The sequence below is a fragment of the Pagrus major genome, chromosome 18 (assembly GCF_040436345.1).
Source record: "Pagrus major chromosome 18, Pma_NU_1.0".
In the NCBI taxonomy this organism is placed as follows: Eukaryota; Metazoa; Chordata; class Actinopteri; order Spariformes; family Sparidae; genus Pagrus; species Pagrus major.
In genome coordinates, this window is record NC_133232.1 from 18,490,252 (window position 1) to 18,509,046 (window position 18,795).

At 40.9% G+C, this 18,795-nt stretch overlaps 1 protein-coding gene across 1 annotated transcript; it reads right to left on the reverse strand.

The window, feature by feature from the left end:
• Positions 1–6,282: 6,282 nt before the first annotated feature.
• On the reverse strand, positions 6,283–8,488 carry cysltr1 (cysteinyl leukotriene receptor 1). Its single transcript, XM_073486461.1, has 2 exons — positions 8,422–8,488; positions 6,283–7,338 (listed from the first exon to the last, which is right to left on the reverse strand). Exon 2 carries the CDS (start codon positions 7,315–7,317, stop codon positions 6,283–6,285), a length of 1,035 nt encoding a protein of 344 aa, XP_073342562.1. The 5' UTR covers positions 7,318–7,338; positions 8,422–8,488.
• Positions 8,489–18,795: the final 10,307 nt, after the last annotated feature.

The following is an 18,795-nucleotide window of genomic DNA, read 5'->3' on the forward strand; positions in this document are numbered from 1 at the left end:
AACATTGCATTGCAATTGTAAAATACATCCATCCTGATTTATCCAACACTGAATGTCTCCTGTGATTGAAAACAGTTATTGTTGTTGTTAGCAAGATTGTTAGCCATCCACTGGCAATCCAATGATTCCTTGGCTTGAGTCTGTTGACCAATCAGAGGCTGTATTAATGACTTGTTGACCAATCAGTGGTTGAATAGGGTGGGTCCTTAAAAAAAAAAAAGCATCCATAATAACGCCGCTATGTATGAAACATTACCCTCTTCCATTTACCGCAGGTAAGAGGTGGATGGAATGATCCCAAAAAATCGATACTACCAATATTTCTTTTGAGGATCGATTTTAGCATCAACTGGATCGATACAAGTGGATGAGTTTAAGCTTCTCTCCTCTACATTGTACGCACACTTTTCTATTTCTACCACGAGTAGAGCTATCTAAAAACACGCTTAAGTCTACTCTTTGACACGTTTTGAGACAGACTTTGAGTCCGACATGCAGTGATGGCTGAACAAAAGAGGGGCTTTGTTATTTTACAGCTGTAAATGAAAACGTTGAGAACTGTGATGTGTGTATGAGGCTGTTCACGACTGTAGCGACACCACAAACTTGTTTAAACACATAAAAAACATGAGAAAGAGAACTCAGAGCTGCAGCAGAGAGCAAAGGAGGAGGAGGAGGAGGAGGGAAATGCCTCATCAGCACCCAGACCGCTCAACATCTCAAACTTGAAATATTTAAAAATGGCTGAATAACATATTTCTGTAACTGTGAAAGGTAAATTGAGCTTAAACTTGTTCAAGTCTTTCCTGCAACCCCGAACGAGGATGTGGAGATGGTGGTGTAAGGAAACACGCCTTCAAAAACTGTCCTGTGTTTAAATAATAAAAGTATCGGTATCAGTATCTGCGACATTGACCCGATTACTTGGTGTCAGATCGAAAATCGAATTTTGTGGTGTCGCCCACCCCCACCTCAGGGTTCCTTAAAACAGTGCATGAGCGTCCTTAACTCTCGTGGGAGTCAGCAACATGTTCATTAGCTTGAAGCAGATACTTTAATGCCCCCTTAACTGAAAATATGAGCACGTTCAACGTGCACAATACTGGGGGGTTTATTTAATTTGCACACCAGTGCATACATATGTTTTCAAAATCAGATGCTTTTCGTATACACAGTGTCAAGCTATTGTCAAAATGACTCGGTAAAAACAAGAAAAACAACTCTATTTTTAAAATGTAATAATTGTGAATCAATTTCCAAAGACACACACTCTTTTTTTGGCCGGAGAAAATCTGAAGTTTTTATAAACACCAGAGGGTCTTCGACGATTTGGAGAAGTGATACGGTGATAACATTTTAAAAGGGGCCTTTGACTCCGTGTGCGTCACAGCAGGCAAAAATACACCGGTGCAAAATATTGTCAATGGAAAAAACAATCACTGTTGTGGAAACTGCCGCTCTTTCACAGGCTTCCTGTTGGAGCAACGATGAACTCTATAAGCACAGGGTGGGCGCTCTATGTCAGGGTTAAAACAGCAGGGTGTCAGTGTGTTTGGGGACACATGATGTGACAGAGTGGGCGGCCTGAGACGTGTTGCCTATTTTCAATATGTAATGGACAGATGATTGATGGATGTCTGAGTAATAACCTGACATAGCTCGACCCCAGTGGCTCGTCAGGCTCCAGACTGCTGTTAACCCGTCTGTGAGCTGTTTGTCTGCCTCACTTTCCTCCAACCTGAACTCAGGAGTGACCATAACCCATCAGCTGGCCTTTAACCTTGCACTCTGGAGGTAAAGAAAGTGCAATCTGCATGTGGCCTTTGATGTTGGTTGAGTGTCCATATTCAAAGCGTATGTATGCACACAGACACACAAACATGCTCACATTAGAAACAGCAGTGCTCAGCTCGTGTCCTTCAGACTTTCACGCTTTTTAGAGGTATGTTTGAAATGGCAATCCAAGGCATCAGTGTGCAGGAGTCATGTGATGTGACGTCAGTAAAGTGCAGACAACAGGGTCATGTTTCCTCGCTTAACTAACCTCTGATTGCTTTATGTCTAAAAATACTAAAGGGACCACACAACTGATCGCTTATTGAATTAATCCCGTGTCCACATATGAATCAAGTTTCAGGCCTCGCTGCGCTGACTGCTTACTGCTTCCCTCCAACAACAAGATGCAGGCAGCCAAGCTATGTGGCAAGTCAAGTCTGGTGGCGCCAAATATCAGGTTTGTAGTAGTGCTTCACAGCAGGCCATCCATGAACCGTGACAAGCATGAAGAAATGGCTAAGTTACTGCAATTTTCCACTGTCTCCCCTTTTTCCTTTAAGGGGAAAATTGTTTCTATGAAAAAGTAGCAACTGAAGTGAATGAGATCCTGACAGTAACTGGAGACTTGAATAGAGTTAATGGTTTAAGAAGATCTAATTAATGTTGTTATAGTAACAGAGGGTGACTATTAATGTGAAAGCAACAGAGAACTATATAAAGGTGCAGTATGTGAGAATTAGCCACCTGTCTAATCCAACACAAACAGGAGGGACCATATCATCAAAGTAACCACTAACTGCTGCTTACTGTAGCTGCCATTAGCTAGTTAGCTCAGTTAGCTGTGCAGCTAGCCGTCCAGAACCAGGGAAGTGTTGGCGCTAGCACAGGAGCTTTTGGACGGGCTTGGGCTAGCTGGTTCAGTAGATATCTCTGCGACACCATACACAGCTGTCTTAGTATCAGAACTGTAACTCACATGCTGTTGATAATTCTTGTTTAAGTCTACTTAGTCTACTTTTTTTTATGTTTTCAACAAAAATTCTCACATATTCCACCTTTAAAAGACTTTGCAGTTGTTTTGCATCCTTCAGCTAATTATTTTGGATTTATGGTCCATTTTTGGTTCAGTCTCACTGTTCTTATTAATGTCATTTTCAGTTGCAGTTAGCAGTTGTTTTGAAAGAGCTTGAAGCTCATGTGACACTACCTGCCCAACAGCAAACAGCAGGCAGACACTGTTAGCGATCAACTGGTGAACATAGTGAGAATTTAGCCACCAGGGAGACATTTTATTTCCATCAGACATTGTTGGAGACCAAAACAGAACCAAAAGAAGACTGGATGTTGTACTTACATTTTCTGGGCTGCTAGAAATGCGACGAGTGATTGCTAATGCTGCTCTGTGTCTCCCGGACGTGTAAAAAGGCTGTGTGCTATATCAACGTACCTTTACAAAGTATCAAAAGACTCTTGATGTATTGTTTTTAAAGATTCATGTCATAATCAATTCATTCAGTCATGGGCTCTGAGGGTTCTTTGTCAAGTCTAAAACAAGCCAAGTGACCTCACTTTAGCTTGACTGTAGAGATACAAAATTTCAACAGAAAACCTGTGTTACAAATCAGTTTGAAAAACATGGCTGTTTATCAGGCAGGGGGGGTATAATGAAAGACATGATCAAGTAGCACCATGGGAAATGTAGTATCAAAGGTTTTAAGGGCTTGATCGGTACTAGAAGACATCTCATCCTCTGCTGCATCAGTTTGGACCATTCCTTTTTAATCTGTCTTGTCGTGAGTCCCTCAACTTTACTGGAGTACAAAACTGAATTGCTGGCATGCCCATTAATGTTTCATGACCATACTTGGATGATTCAGGGACCGACAGATGCAAGTTTGAAGTCACAGGATACGGTACGGGCCGTGAGAAGATATGGCAGGAGACGTTTTTGCTACAAGTATATCTGAGTTTTTGAGATTTTTTGTTGTTGTTGTTGTGGTAATAGGTTGTGCTGTTCATGTTTAACTAAGAACTTGAGAGGAACTTAAATTCAGATGGTGTATAGGTGTTTTTTCTTTCTCTTTAGTATGAAAATAGATGTAAAAATGTCTATGTGAGTTTATTTTGTTTAACTGTGGTATTTTGTGAACTCACGGCTCGCAAACATCTCCCACCTAAAACTTTTGTGGGCTATTGGACTATCGGCTCTTGCCAGTAATAAGTGTTAATACGAGACAGGACAGGCGGGAGCTAGCTGGTAAGCATGCTAACTTAGGCATCTCTTGAACACGACACAGACATCTTTGACGTAACATGAACACAGTTAATGGTTCACATCTGTTGAAGATGTTTGTTCATTTTAGAATGATCTAAACTAAAAAGGCTACTAATATCTCACAGTGTCCTTTTAAAAATGTGACAGAAAGGGTGACTGCCGTAGCAGTTTTCCTGAAAAGCTCCTCCAACTATTTCTGAACTCACATCGCAGGCATGTTATAAAGTCTGCTCTCCCTGAAGACAAACAAGTTTTATTCTTAACCAAAAACGAATCAAAGGTCAAATCACTCGGGACTTTCCTTACTTCCTGTATAGCGAGTATCTCCGCCATGAGGTACGCTGACACTGCGACCACAGAGACCCATCTCTAAGATGGTCCTACTTTACAGACTGAAACAAACATCTTTTTGTGCAGCTGCAGGAGGCAGCCGATCATGTGCTCGATATAATCTGTTTATGAAGTGGTAATACAGTGGTCTTCTATGTTCCAATCAGCAGAGTCGGCCTTGGCAGTCAGGCCTCTCAGTCATGTTTTGTATTTCTGATTAGCAGGGATGCTAAATTTATGTCTGCATGTGGCTTTATAGAAGGATGAGGGCATGCTCTTTGCCTTATCCAGAAATAATTCAGAGCTTCAGTTAATAAGATTATGTGCTTTAAAGACAGTTTTATGATTTATACAATGTGGCGCATAGTCAGTGTGTACTGTGAAAAAGTACCACAACTCCTCATGAAGTGCTGCTCTCAAAACAAAAACAGCAACTTGCTGTTTCCATAGAGATACATCAGAGAAAATGAACAGTATTGCATCTGTTGTGACAGGTCTACAACAATATGTGTGCTGGTGCGACACCCAGTGGACAGTGTGTGTAAGTCAATATGACTGCAGTGGATTTCAAATATTGTGAGCAATATAATGCAAACAAACTCAAGTGAAGCGTATCGGATGATTTATTAATGCAGTTCTCATACATGACATGAAATATTGTTTGCTTACAATATAAATACTGTACAGCAGCATATTTTCAGAAAGGAAATCTACTGGTTCAGAATTTAACAGGGAATAAAAGCCCCAAATTGTGCAGATTAAACAAATTATATGTAATGTGTTAAAGCTGCTGTAAGTGATATATTTTTTTTTACTAAAACAAGGTCAGTAAACCATATCTCCCCCCGCTCATGCAGTAATAGAGAAAATACATTTTCTGGTATCCCTGCCAATTTTAACCAATCAGGACAGAGATCCTCCTGTTTGTCATGTCTGGTGCGGTGAAGTATAGATGAGGGAGGGGATTGCTAACTGCAAAGGAGACAGGAAGTTAGCTAAAACGACAACAACGCTTACAGCAGCTTTAATTAGGGCCGCAGAGATGCTGCTTAGCCCCAACTGATTTCCTCTTTTTACAGTCGTACCTTCTAACTCTCAGCAAAAAAGTTCAAGCACAAGTACCAAAATGATGTTTTGAAATTAAAAACAGATTACAGTGCTGAAAATGAGGAAGTGTGTCTTTAGGAAAAAGCTTATAACCATTATTATTTACAAAAAAACATACATAAAAAATAATAAAAACCAATAGCACACAAGCAACCAATATGAATCCAAATTGAGAACAAATAATTTCATGAAGCAGCTTAAATCACAATAACTCATCATACAACAAACCACTGGAGAAAAGTAGTTACAAGAGCATCACGATAAATAATAATAAAAAAATGTCCATTACAACAACATTCCCACAAAAATGCTACAAATAACAGTGATAGAAGAAAAAGGAAAATCATTTTGTGTAGCCCTTCATGAAAAACAGTCATATGCAGGTTATGCAATACAAGATTCATAAAAAAACACATTACAACTTTATCTTCGATACATTCGTACATTGATATACTGCGTATTTATGTATTTATATTTCTAATGCCATAGTTGGAGTAAATTATTGGTAACTGTCATAATAATACGGCAGAACAACATCACCTAAATATCGAACATTATGCACGATGTAGACTAATAAATACCTTCTTTTTTTTTTGAAAACATCTTCCTGAGACTTTTAGTTTAAATACTCTGTTCATGAATAAGCCAACCCTCATTTGTTTACATATTATTTATTTATTTAGCAAATTATCATCTTCTTTGTTTCCTTCAACTCCTTCCCTGTTTGTTAAAGAGGGCGCATGCCAACACAAGCTCTTTAAACAAACCTGTAGCTGCTTGTCTGATGGTGTTGATTAACTAGCCTTGGGCTGGTGGTTCTCTTCAGGCTCCGGGCCTGTGACGGCCCTCAGCCTGGCTGAACGGTGCTTTTGGCTGCTCATTGACTGGCGCAGGGAGGACAAGCGACTGCGGAAACCCTCTCCGGAGAAAAAATAAAGCAGTGGATCGAAGCACGAATTGGCAGCAGCCAGGGACAGAGTCACTACCACAGACTTCTGCATGGCAATGCGCTCTGAGCAGGTGGTGTCAGTTCGGGACAGGAAGTTCAGGTGGATGGTGCGCTGCACGTGGTATGGCATGAAGCTGATTAGGAAGGTCAGCAGGACGATGACAATCATCCGGATGGCTTTGGTGCCTGTGTCCCGCTGACGACGGGCTGCGTTGGTGCGGGACAACAGGGCACGGACTATACCGGCATAGCAGATCAGAATGACCAGAAAAGGCAGGATGAAGAACAGCACCAGAGACACCATGTTTAGCGTGAGGAGTTTCTGAATACCTTTATCTTGTGGAGGCTCAAAGCACTTGGTTTTATTTGTGATGGGGTCAAAATCCTGGCCAGACATCAGGAAGGGTGAGGATGAGAGACAGATGAACACCCAGATAGCCAAACACACCAGGCGAGCACGGTTCTCCGTCACCAGCCGCATGTTCTGCACAGGGAAGACAATGGCCAAGAAGCGTGTGACAGACATGGCAGCCATGAAGTAAATACTGCAGTAGAGGTTTACATAGAGGGCATAGGAGCTGATGCGACACAGGAAATCCCCCTGGTTCCACTCGCCCTTTCTGACATAGTAGAGAACTCGCAGCGGCAGCGTCATGACACACAGCAGATCAGACACGGCCAGGTTCACCATGTAGACATGGAAGGGAGAGCTCTGGCGGCGGGTTCTGATCAACACCACCAGGGCTAAGCCATTCCCAAACAGGCCTAAAACGGTGATGAGGGAGTAGGATGTGGAGTAGACCTGGTTACGGAAGTCATCGATGGATGGACAGAAAGTAGAGTTGCTCTCTACGCCATCCGTACCGTTCACTTGCTCCATTTGTGGTCACACCTGCAGCTGCTGAGAGAGAAAAGACATGACAATGTGAGCAGCCAGGTCGACCAAAACTAATCTCTTTTGAGAAAAACACTGATGACTGTGATGCGGCAGATTGTTTCTGAGATAGTCTTTATTTTCTGCTGCTGTGCAGAATCCAGAATACACTGGTTAAGAAGAAGAACAAGATAAGACTTGTATCATGTCACATGACAAATGTTTGGTTCTTTTTGGGTAGAGAAAGGTGAATGAGTAATTTCTGTTGCTGCTGTAATCGATTCTGTTTATCCCCTGAGTTGATTACATTCTGATGAAGTCTATTGTCCTTAAGGAGACCAAAACATCCATCCATCCATTCATATTTGTACATCAGGTTATATTTAAAGGGACACTATGTAGTTTTGGAGAGGAAATTCAAACTCGTAATTTTAATATTTACAATATTAATGAGGTAGTAATACTCACTCAACTCAGAAATATTTATTTTTTCCATAACTGAATAAACAAGCTGTTCTCAGAGGAAAATAAGGTCCCTAGAACACTGTTTGAAGCTGGAAAGTAGGTGGGGTCCGCCACATATAAACAGTAAAACAGTATGAAATTGTGTTGTCCTTTTAAGGTCAGTTTGTTTATTCAGTTCATTCAGTGATGTAAACAAAGAGCGATTGTTTATTTGGTTTGTTGAGGCCCAAAAAAATATCAAAGAAGATCTTTCTCTTCTGATAAAAATGTCCAACACAGTGCACCTATAACTAACTTAAACTTATACATAAAAGCTTTTTCCCCTTGGAGATTAATAATATACAAGGCATCCGGTGAATGCACTTTACAGTAAACTTGTTTATCTGTTGCTCTATTGCAATCTTTGTTTAGTAACATAAAGGAACCTTATAAAATAATTTGTTCATTCTTTAATTTATTTATTCAAGCAGGCTTCTTAAAAGTACAAACTGAAAGCATTTACAGTAAACAAACACTAACATGATGCAACTTTATTTGATCTTAATCTGTTCGTTACTTCCTCTTAACAAAAGGAAAAACATCTCTTATCTTATTTAAGTAAATATCAGCGTAATAAAAAACAAGACTTCAACAAGTTTTCCTTACCACTGAATTCCTGTTTTGGTGCCAGGGAGTTGCAGCCACTCTGTTGATCTTTCTCCGCTGAGCTGATGTGCACAACAGCAGTGCAGCTCCAGTGTGTGTTTCCTCCACCTCGCTGTCTCATCTGCCAGATGTCGTAGCAGTAGTGGGAGGACGCTGCAGCAGGTGGTTGCCTCTTCAGAACCTCAGCAGGACTGATATCTCTCTTCTGCAGCGTTACAGCATCAAGCCATGTGACATCATCAATAATCATATACTTACACTGTTCATATTATAAATACTATGTCATATTGTAAAGACCAAGTTCATATTGTAAATACTATGTATATACGAGTTAATTCTATTTCTTATCTCTTATTATATTGTTTATTTTTTACTTTTTAAAAAGTGTGATACTGTCCTTTGGCTGCTGTGACTAAGGAATTTCCCCATTTGCGGGACAAATAAAGGATTTCTGAACACATTCATGGTAAACGAGGGTAAAAAAAGAGAGTTGAATCATCACAAAAAGTTGTGCTCTTGTTATTTGGTTGCTCTGGATTTCATTAATCATAAAGGTGCAACACGTAAGAATCAGGCAACTTGAACTCATACTCCCAACAAATACAGTAGGGGCAGCATATCATCAGAGTAACTGCTAGCTGCTGCAAACTGAATTACTTTTATACATCAATGATAGAAGCTACTGTTAGCTTGTTAGCTCAGTTAGCCATGCAGCTAGCCAGACTAACAGGAGAGCGTTGGTTTTACAGCACAGGCACAGGAACTTTGGAACACATGGGCTATCTGATTAGCACGCTAACTTAAGAAGATATCTCTTCATCACTAAACATTGACGTCTTTGACATTACGCAAAAAAACTGTGAGTTCTTCACGTTCTGTTGATCATTTTAGAGTTTGAAAGTCTTACATAATGCACCTTTAATGATTAAAACATTGAGAGGCACCTACAGACCTGTCACCGCCCTGAAAATACTTGTAGTTACTCTGTAGCTTTAACCCACAGGCAGAAGTGAGTTGCGAGACAAGCTCCTTTTCGCCGTTACGTATCACATTACTGTATGTTTAAACAGTGAGTACTGCGAGGCCAGACAGCATTGTTGATTCATTTTTATTACATGCGTCATCAAACACCTTGCTAAGCCTTGTAAAGCTATCTGTTGAATTTCGTGCAGGCCGATGATCTGTAGAAACAAGTCAAGAGGAAGCTCCCTTACCTGAGATCAGATGATGTGAGGTGATAAGACATACAGTGCAAAGACACAGCCAACCGACCAGTCTGTCTCGACTGATGATGGAAGACTTTTGTTATTCCACAGCATTTCCTTTGGATATTGCTAATGAGCTTGAGTAAATGGAGTGCGGATACTGCAGTGGAAATGGACAAACTCATTCTCACAGTTGAAAGGACTTTGTGGTAGAAGAGCCGAGTAATTTGGCTGTAACTTGTTTAGTGGTTAGGCACCAGCAAAGACAAACAAACCACCTCACTTATGCACTCAGGAGCTGTCTGTATCAACACCACTGACTCTACGTGGGCCAAGAATATTCATCTATTCGCTTGATAGTGCATTAAGTGCATTGAGAAAGCTGCTGTAAATGCTTTGACCCCTCTGAGAGATAATGAAAGTGCATTTGCACTTTCTGAGTGATCCCATTATTAGTTCTCCAAAGTACCAGCCAAGTCACTTAATTGTTTATTGATTGCATCCTGATTGAGGTCTTAATGTTGGCAAGAGATACAAACAAGCCAAGGAAACTGCATTCATAAACAGGTTAATCACACACAGGCAGCAAAATATAAAGTAGGTGCACAGATTACATATTAAAATACTACCTGTCTGCATCTGAAGGTGGAAGACAACACAATGAGATGAGTTCAGTGTCATCAGCTGGTGCTGCTTCGTGGATCATAATTGTAGTGATCTGCAAAATCCAATAATGTGGGTGGGAAGTAGATACACTGAGTGCATCCTCCCGAGGTTGAGACAGTTTTTATTTGAAAGCGGATGTTACAGTAATTCACTAAAATCACTTTATGATGTTTTTGTTAACTCACGTCAGCAGTTCCAGGACATTTTCTACTGTTTAGAAAAGAGGTAAAATGCATTTCTTTTAGTCCAGATATAGGAAATGTTTGTGTTTTCATGGTAACATAATTGTAACAAGTAATGGCTCTGTTCCACTGAAGGAGGAGGTTGTTGGTTGGTTGGTTGGTTGGTTGGTTGGGTGTTGGTTGGTTCCAGTGTGTGTTTATCATCCGTGTGTGTAAACTTGACCTGGTTAAGGAAGTCATCGATGGATGGACAGAAAGTAGAGTTGCTCTCTACGCCATCCGTCACGTTCACTTGCTCTATTTGTGGTCACACCTACAAAGCTGCTGAGAGAGAAAAGACATGACGATGTGAGCAGGCAGGTCGACCAAAACGAATCTCTTTGAGAAAAGCACAGAACCCCGCAGTGACTGACGACTTTGCTGCGACAGATTGTTTCTGAGATAGTCTTTATTTTCTGCTGCCGTGCAGAAGTATTTTTGTTCTTAAAGCTGGAAAAGCAAAATAAAAATAATGCTATGCAAGAAGTTGCATAAGAAATACAGATGATTTTTTACCCATGTTGTGCATTAGAAGGGATTGGCATAGCTTGTCCATCAAAGGGTTAAAACTGCATTTATTTTGTTTCTAGGCATTGGCGGCAGCAAAGATTCACTGTAAATACAACATTGACATAACCTTTAAATTGATATGGTGACCACCTGGCTATAAACTATATTAACATTTATTTAGAGTCTATTGGTGTACACTTGAAGAACTTCTGTTAATATACAAATACTGATTGAAAAAGCAGCTTTAATATTAACAGGAAATGCTTGAAATCTAACACTGCATGTTATTTGGCTCCAACTTAATGTGTCTTTACCACAGAGGTTTAGATTTGATTTAGATGAGAAAGCACTCAGAGTTTATGAGTCGTTTAGGAGATGTGTCCTTCCTTCCTTGTATCATTTTTTTTATCAACACGTATAAACTTCTGTTTACTGTACACAGACACCATGCATATTTGACCTGGGCCCAGCAGCTCCCCCGCCTTTGCTCCAGCACCGCTCCTTTCATGGAAGTGAGAGCAGCTGTTTCCCTTTGAGCTAACACACATCAGTTATAACAGTGTGATTAATCTAATCTTTTCTGTGGTTTTCTGTGGGAAGCTGTTAAGATCCCCAGCACTGATCGCCCCAGCTAATTGCAAAATACACTTTACATTAGTTCATTTATTTCACACTTGTCATGATTAAATAGACAGATTTATGGAGTTGAATTTGTAAAAAACAGGATTATTAAAGCCAAAGAGCATTAATACCTGGGTGGTCTGCTTACACTGAGATCTATTGTAAGTCAAGTGGTCCTTTTTGTTGCCCTGACAGAGCAGCTCATACACTGTAGACAAGGATGTTTATGTAGGTCACTTTATCTCTGAAATGTATTGTTCATCTCAGCAGTTAGTTGTGTTTCTCAAGCGCTCAGAGAGACAGATGACTTGCATTCAACATAAAAAGTCTTCTGTGGTTTCCCAGTTGCTGACAGTGTACATGCAGGAGTAACGAGTGACTGTTGGCTGTTGTACAGATATTGTTTTATACATTCTGGAGGCTTCAGGTCATTGGAAACATCTGAGTCTGACTGTTCAGGAACCAGATACTGCTTATGTACAAAGTTAATGTTTTATATTTTATTAGAGCACTTTATTGGTGCTGCATTCAATAAAATAAAATGATCATTTACTGCTACATGAGGCCCAGGTTATAATGCTTCAGATTTACATCCAACAAACAAATGGCTTCAGGCCTGGTTTAGATAAAGTAACACAACTGTTCAACATAGATGAAAACAAAATAGTTGAGTGTGTGCAAACAATTACACACAGAGAGACAGACACACACAGAGAGACACAGATGCATCTAATTTGGCAGTATGGAAAAAGGAGAGAGGCACAGTTGTTTAGAGTGCACTCTATGAAGTTGCCTTTTCACTCTGCTCAAAGTTACGGAAGGGCCAAGACAGCTCGTTTTTGTGGAAGTTGTCACTGATCCTGATCGGGATGTGAGTCATCAGATCGTCTTTCAATCTTTCAACGGCTGTATGAAATCATCCGTGTCCATTAGTAATGTGAGACATCATGGGCGTAAATGAACATGCAGATTCACATTCATACCAGGAAATGAAGCGCTTCATCTGTAAATATTAGCCTTAATTACATATGATCTGTTTTTGTTAAACACAAACATGTACAAAATAAACTCCTTTCATACAAAGTTTAGAAATGTGTACATTAAACATCTAAACATTATCTATCATATGTTTATCAGTGAAAATTACATTCCCTCCAAAACCTATTTGGGAAAACAAATGAGTGCCATATGAAAATAATAATAATAATAATAATAATAATAATAATAATTTCTAAGAGGAAATGTTTTTTTTACTGTGAGTGAAAAAAAATCAATTACATTCAACCAATTTCACCAAATCTTAGAAAGTGTAAGTGACATGTTTTTATTAAAATAAGTGTTAAATAGCTCTATACTCCAACAGTAACATGTCTCTGCTCTCTCTGGTATCGACAGAGAACTCCATAAAGAGGCGGTCCTGTCTGTGTGAGCACGAGAGCAGGATCCTCCTGTTTGCTGCTCTGTCTGGTGATTACCACTTTGTGCTCATGTGGTGACGTAGAGAGGAGGGAGGGGATCGCTAGCTGCAAAATGGACAGGAAGTTAGTTAAAACAATGACAACGCTTACAGAAGCTTTATCATCTTAGTTTAGAATATAAGCATGCTAACATTGGCTAATTAGCAGTAAACACAAAGTACTGCTGAAGTTGATGGGGATACCATTCGCTTTGCAGGTATTTAGTCATCAGCTAAAGTACTGGACAAATCAAACCTTTGACCTGACGATGGTGCTAGGCGCTAGCTGCAAAGCTAAGGTTTACAATCACATGAACCACAGTTATTACAATTCATCCTGAGGGACATTTCTTAGCAATCCTTGAGATGTCAAACAAGTTGAAGAAAGACTAAGAATATGTCAACGTTTCCTGTCAAATGTAGCACTTTGTTAATCTCATTCAAATTTTTTAGCATTTATTGGTTATTTTAATTTGGATGCAAGTACACACACACACACACACACACACACACACATGCTTCCACTTCTACCCCCACACATTTAACCCGTTTCCTGTTGTATTTGTCAGTTCATACTTCAGCTCACTCACAAATGCTCACACGCGTGATACACACCTACTCACATACCTGGCCTATTAAACGCCATCACGTGTGTTGTGTGCACCAAAGTAAAACTAAAGCCACCTGTTTCCAGTCAACCATCAGAGAGGCGTAGCCGCTAATGAATTAAGCAATACAAATGGTAGAGTGAGTCTTTCCATTAGTCAGTTTAGAGGAGAGTCACAGTGTATGGCAGCGATAACAAAGGCAGTTATCATGGTGATCACGCCCTGGTTGTTGTGGCAACGTTTGTGTGTTTCACCCCGCCTACCTTAAAACAACATCCTGAACCCTGCCAACACATGTGGGTAATTACACCTAAGCTAAAACCATAAAGTAAATCCTTCAATAACTGAAACTATACTGACTTGATATTACTCAGTATTCGAGGTTGTTCACCAGTTGTTTCCTGATCTTTGTCAGAATGTATGCAAGGCATCCTGGCACCTCACCCCCTGGCACCAGCTCTCCCATACAAAGCTCCTTTTTTGGCTCGGTGTTGCATGGAAAATCACACGGACAGACAGGTTTACACTGATGTCAGCATTGCAGGGAAACCCCTCGGGCTCAGATCTTCCACCAACGTGACTCAGATGCAGTATGGCTCTCCCCCAGACATGATGACATTTACAGACTGAGACCCAGTCGAGTCGAAGCAGTCGATAAAGAGAGGAGAGAGGGGACTCCTCACACACACTCACTCAGCCTCTTTGAGGAGAGGGGCTGACGTGGGAACAAAACAAAACGCTGTCAGCCCACATCCAGGTGAAACAGGACAATGACTTTCAATCTCAACTTCCTGCCAACACACAGGTGAGTCCCACACAGACAACATTCAGTTCTTTGTTTAAAGTTAGATACATGTCTAACTTTCTGAATCAGCTGTTGAACTTTGAGACATTAGGAGGAATGACACGGAGGTCAACATGAGGAGATGCTTGAATTTAGAAGATACTTTAAAAGACAGAGTCAAACTCAACAAAAAACTTGAGCTTAGTTGGTAAATGTTGATGTTACCTGATATAAAATACTCTTCCTGACTGTTTTTGATTGTTACCATCCAGAACCTGAGATAATTTTACATTCATTATAGACTAAAGTGTCATATTGCGCCATATGCTGTTTCATGAGGCTTCTTCATCTTTAAATAAAATACATTCCACGTAAATTCTTTTCAAAGTGAGCTGGGATGAGGCTCAACTTCAGTCATGGTAAATAACACCTGTAAAAACTGAAGAATGTTTTGATAGCTTGTTTGCATGCCTGGGCATCTGCCTACTTACACAACACTGACACAGTCATAAAACAGGAGAAAGCTGTAAAGAGAATTATGTGTAAGAGGTTGACATCACACTGAGCTAACCTACATGTGTTCAACTCTCTGCAGATCAAACCAAGTTTTAAAATCAGTGTGGGAGATCAGCTCGTGGCTCTGGCCTGGTTCGGTCACAGTAGGAAGGCTCTCTGCCGTTAGAGAATGGCTGCGTCGCTTCCTGCTGCTGAAGCTGGTGACGGTGCTGCTGCTCCCCCACAGTGCAGGCCTCCCCCTGCTGGTGGGCTCTATGTTCAGCCTGCGGGTCCTGCTGCTGCTCCGATCCCCTCAGGTCTCCACCAAGCCCTCCACTGTGCTCATGGGCCAGCTGGCTCTTACAGACAGTCTTGTGCTGCTGCGCTGGATGCTTCAGCTGGGAGAGACGATGACCTGCTGGATGGAGGAGGCAGGCTGGGAGATTAGGATGGGCCCCATGAAGGATTCGGTGTGGTGGAGGGAGGCTATGAACCTGCTCTGTCTGCAGCTGCTTGATGCTCACCACCTGGCCTCTCTGCTCCTGCTGGGGCTGCTGGGACTGGAGGCCACGCTGGTGTCACGCTGGCCTCAGCAGACGAGGAGATTCAGGACTTCTCGCTGGGCTCAGTTCAGCTGCAGCCTGGTCTGGATGCTTGTGCTGCTAGAATTGTTCTTCGTGCTCCACTTAAATCAGGAGTCTGGACCTCATATTCCTCATTCCTCAACACTACAAAACTCTCAAACTTCCTCCCTGGGCCTGGTGCCTCTTCCCTCCCTTCCAGCTTTCTCCTCCTGCCTGAGGAGGACATTATGGCTGGTGAATTTATGGCTGCATTATGCAGTCCTCTATAGCAAACCACAGAAGAGAAAGAGCTCCTTTCATTGAAAGCTTTGGCTGTAAAATAGCATGAATTCAACCAAAATTATTGTCTATTCTGTGTCATTTCTATTTTATTTTATTTATAGAATAAAACTGTATTTAATGTGTGTAGAATTTCTGATTCACTTTAAGAGTATTAGTTTGAAACACAGTTTTTTCCCCATAAAATTCAGTCAATACATCTATGTGTTGTGTTGCTGACATATGAAGACCAACACGCCACTGTTGCTCTGTGCTCCCAGTCCCGACCACTAGCTGCACAGCTAACTAAAGGATGGTTTTTATTGTTTTTGCACATTACTTTTTATTTGTGAATGGAGATTGCGTTATTTCTTCTGTCAAAGGTTGCATACTCTTCACTTTAAAGGGGCAATATGTAGGACTTTTAGTTGAAAACATTCAAATGTCAGCTAAAACTACCAAAAGAATGTGAATAAACAGCAGTTTTGACATTATGATGACTGTGTACTGTTTTGGAGAGATTTCCACTGAAGTTAGTGTGCTAGCCAGCTAGCACCTGCCCCTCTGAGTCTAAAGCTCCTGTGCTCCTGTGGTTTAAACACTAACACTCCCCTGGTAGCTGCACAGCTAACTGAGCTAGCTAGATAAAAAAAAAACATGAACTACAGGTGTGTTTTAAAAATGTGCAGTATGATGAATATGTTACAGAAGGTGAATAAATATTGTCAAATCTGGCTTTGTGTGATTTCTTCAGTATAAAAATCAATGCTTCATAAGCATTTTAGATGCTTAAGAAGTAAGCTGATCACACGTTTACAGTGAGAGATTTTGATCTGTACATGTTGTAAGCCTGTTCTCATCCTGCACCCTCTCAGCTGTTTGATCTGGCAGACAGCCCAGAAAAAGGTGACAAATAAAACACTAAACAAATACGTTTGGGGCATGTCAGCAGATGGCATCGTCTGAAGTATAATTTTATTTGTGCTAAACGTGTGTTGTGTTTGCAGATCATGTCTCTTGCCTGCTGACAGTTCACAAATGACTGTGTTTACATGTTTCTGCACCCAATCATTTGTACAGCAAATGCATCCCAACAAACTAGGATGACTCAGCAGTGAGAACTTTTCTTTTCATGCCGCTCCAAATTAAATTGTTTCATAACACACACACGCACACACACACACACACACACACACACACACACACACACACACACACACACACACACACACACATTCCAATATTACACTCTGTGTAAACAAGTCAAACACTGGTAAAGCTGATAAGACGAATGCCATGGACACAGGATTTCAGGCTTGAAAGCAGTGCCCTGGCACACTGTGGCTTCAGCTCAGATATCAGCCACCGTGATCATCCTTGCTTTCTACAAATTTGTCGTTGAGGATGATAAAGATCAGAGAAGCACATCCTGTGAATAAACTGTTTGCATGTGTAACATTTGTCTGGCACCACATTACACACCACAGTCAAAAGTCAAGACCAGGGAGAAGAAGAACTCTTGGCTTTGTATGGCTTCAGGTGCAGGTAAGTGAAATCATACAGCTTCACCTTGTAAAATTTGTGAGTAATTCAGCAGGATTTTATTGTTGTAGTGGCAGCTGTGTCCAGCAGAGGGAAGCACAAAGCAACTGAGTTCACTTTTCCCATGCTGTCGTCTGGAAGGAACCTTTGACAGAGTGCAGCCGGCTGAGGAGGATGGAGCTGCTACACTCAGCTAATTAAAATGGCTGCTTCGGTGTTGGTTTGTGTGTCTCTGTGTGTGTGGCTGCAACTTCAAGTGTTCCTGGAACTAATCAATTGAGGCTGAAAACCGAGGAACAACAGGGCGAAGAGGAGTGAGGAGCACGGGTGGCAGCTTCCTTCCCATGATGCTCTCTGCTTGGCAGTGGTAGGCCTTCACAGCATACCTTGGCAGTGGGGCTGTCAGTCACGAGTAAACAATGTGGGAGGTCAGACTTTTAAAATAACAATAGGTCCTTTTTGTCCTCTTCAGCAAGTCAAGGTTCATTTATTGACCAGAGGACCATGTACTGTGGTGATTAGTCACAGACATGAAGAGAGAGGACTTCATTGATCATGAAATTACTGAAGGAAAGTGTACAAATTAAAACATTTAGCAGAGGATGGGAAATGAATGGCTAGATTCATGAGAAACATGTTTGTTTCCAATGATGACACACTGCACTGCAGCCCATCGCCTGGTCAGTCTTTAACATACTGAACAGTTTGTCCTCTTGCTTCAACATGCAGCTCTAGCACCTCCATTTAAACTCTGTATGTGTCAGACAAATTGTCTGTCTCTACATGATGGTGAAGGGTAACAATCATTAGTGTGTTCACTTCCTGTCACTTTCCCAAACAAGCGCTCAACAAAACTTTTCTCCAGTTTAACAAAGGTAAAACTGACATAATTGCTTTTAAAGGTAGAGAAAAATGATTCAAAGTTTCAGTTCTTTTAAATCAAGGCTGAAGACGTGATACAAAGAGCTGCTAATATGTAGCCAAATTGTTTTCACTGACATAATAAGCAGTATGTGGCTGTTTGCACCTTTAAAGTTGGTTTGCAGTCCACCAATAAACACAGAGAGGAAGAAGAGGAGGAACAACTGCAACTCCAAACATGTTGTCACCAGTCTGGGTGTTTTTTAGTTTCAGAGGAAGACAACATGATTGCAATTCGATGCCCGCTACATGTTCCACAAGGGTTCAGAAAGGATGGAAGAAATCTATGGGTTCGAACACAGGAAATCTTATTACAGCAATGAAATAATAAATCATCCATCTTTGCTCACTACATCCTCGCTTTTCTTACCCTCAGGTATGAATAGGTTATTAACTTCTTTCTAAAATACAAAAATGTGAAATTATTGGTGATCGTATTGTGCATCCCCCCCAAAAAAGAAGAATGCTTTCAGTGAAAAGCCATTATCATTGTAATCAAACCA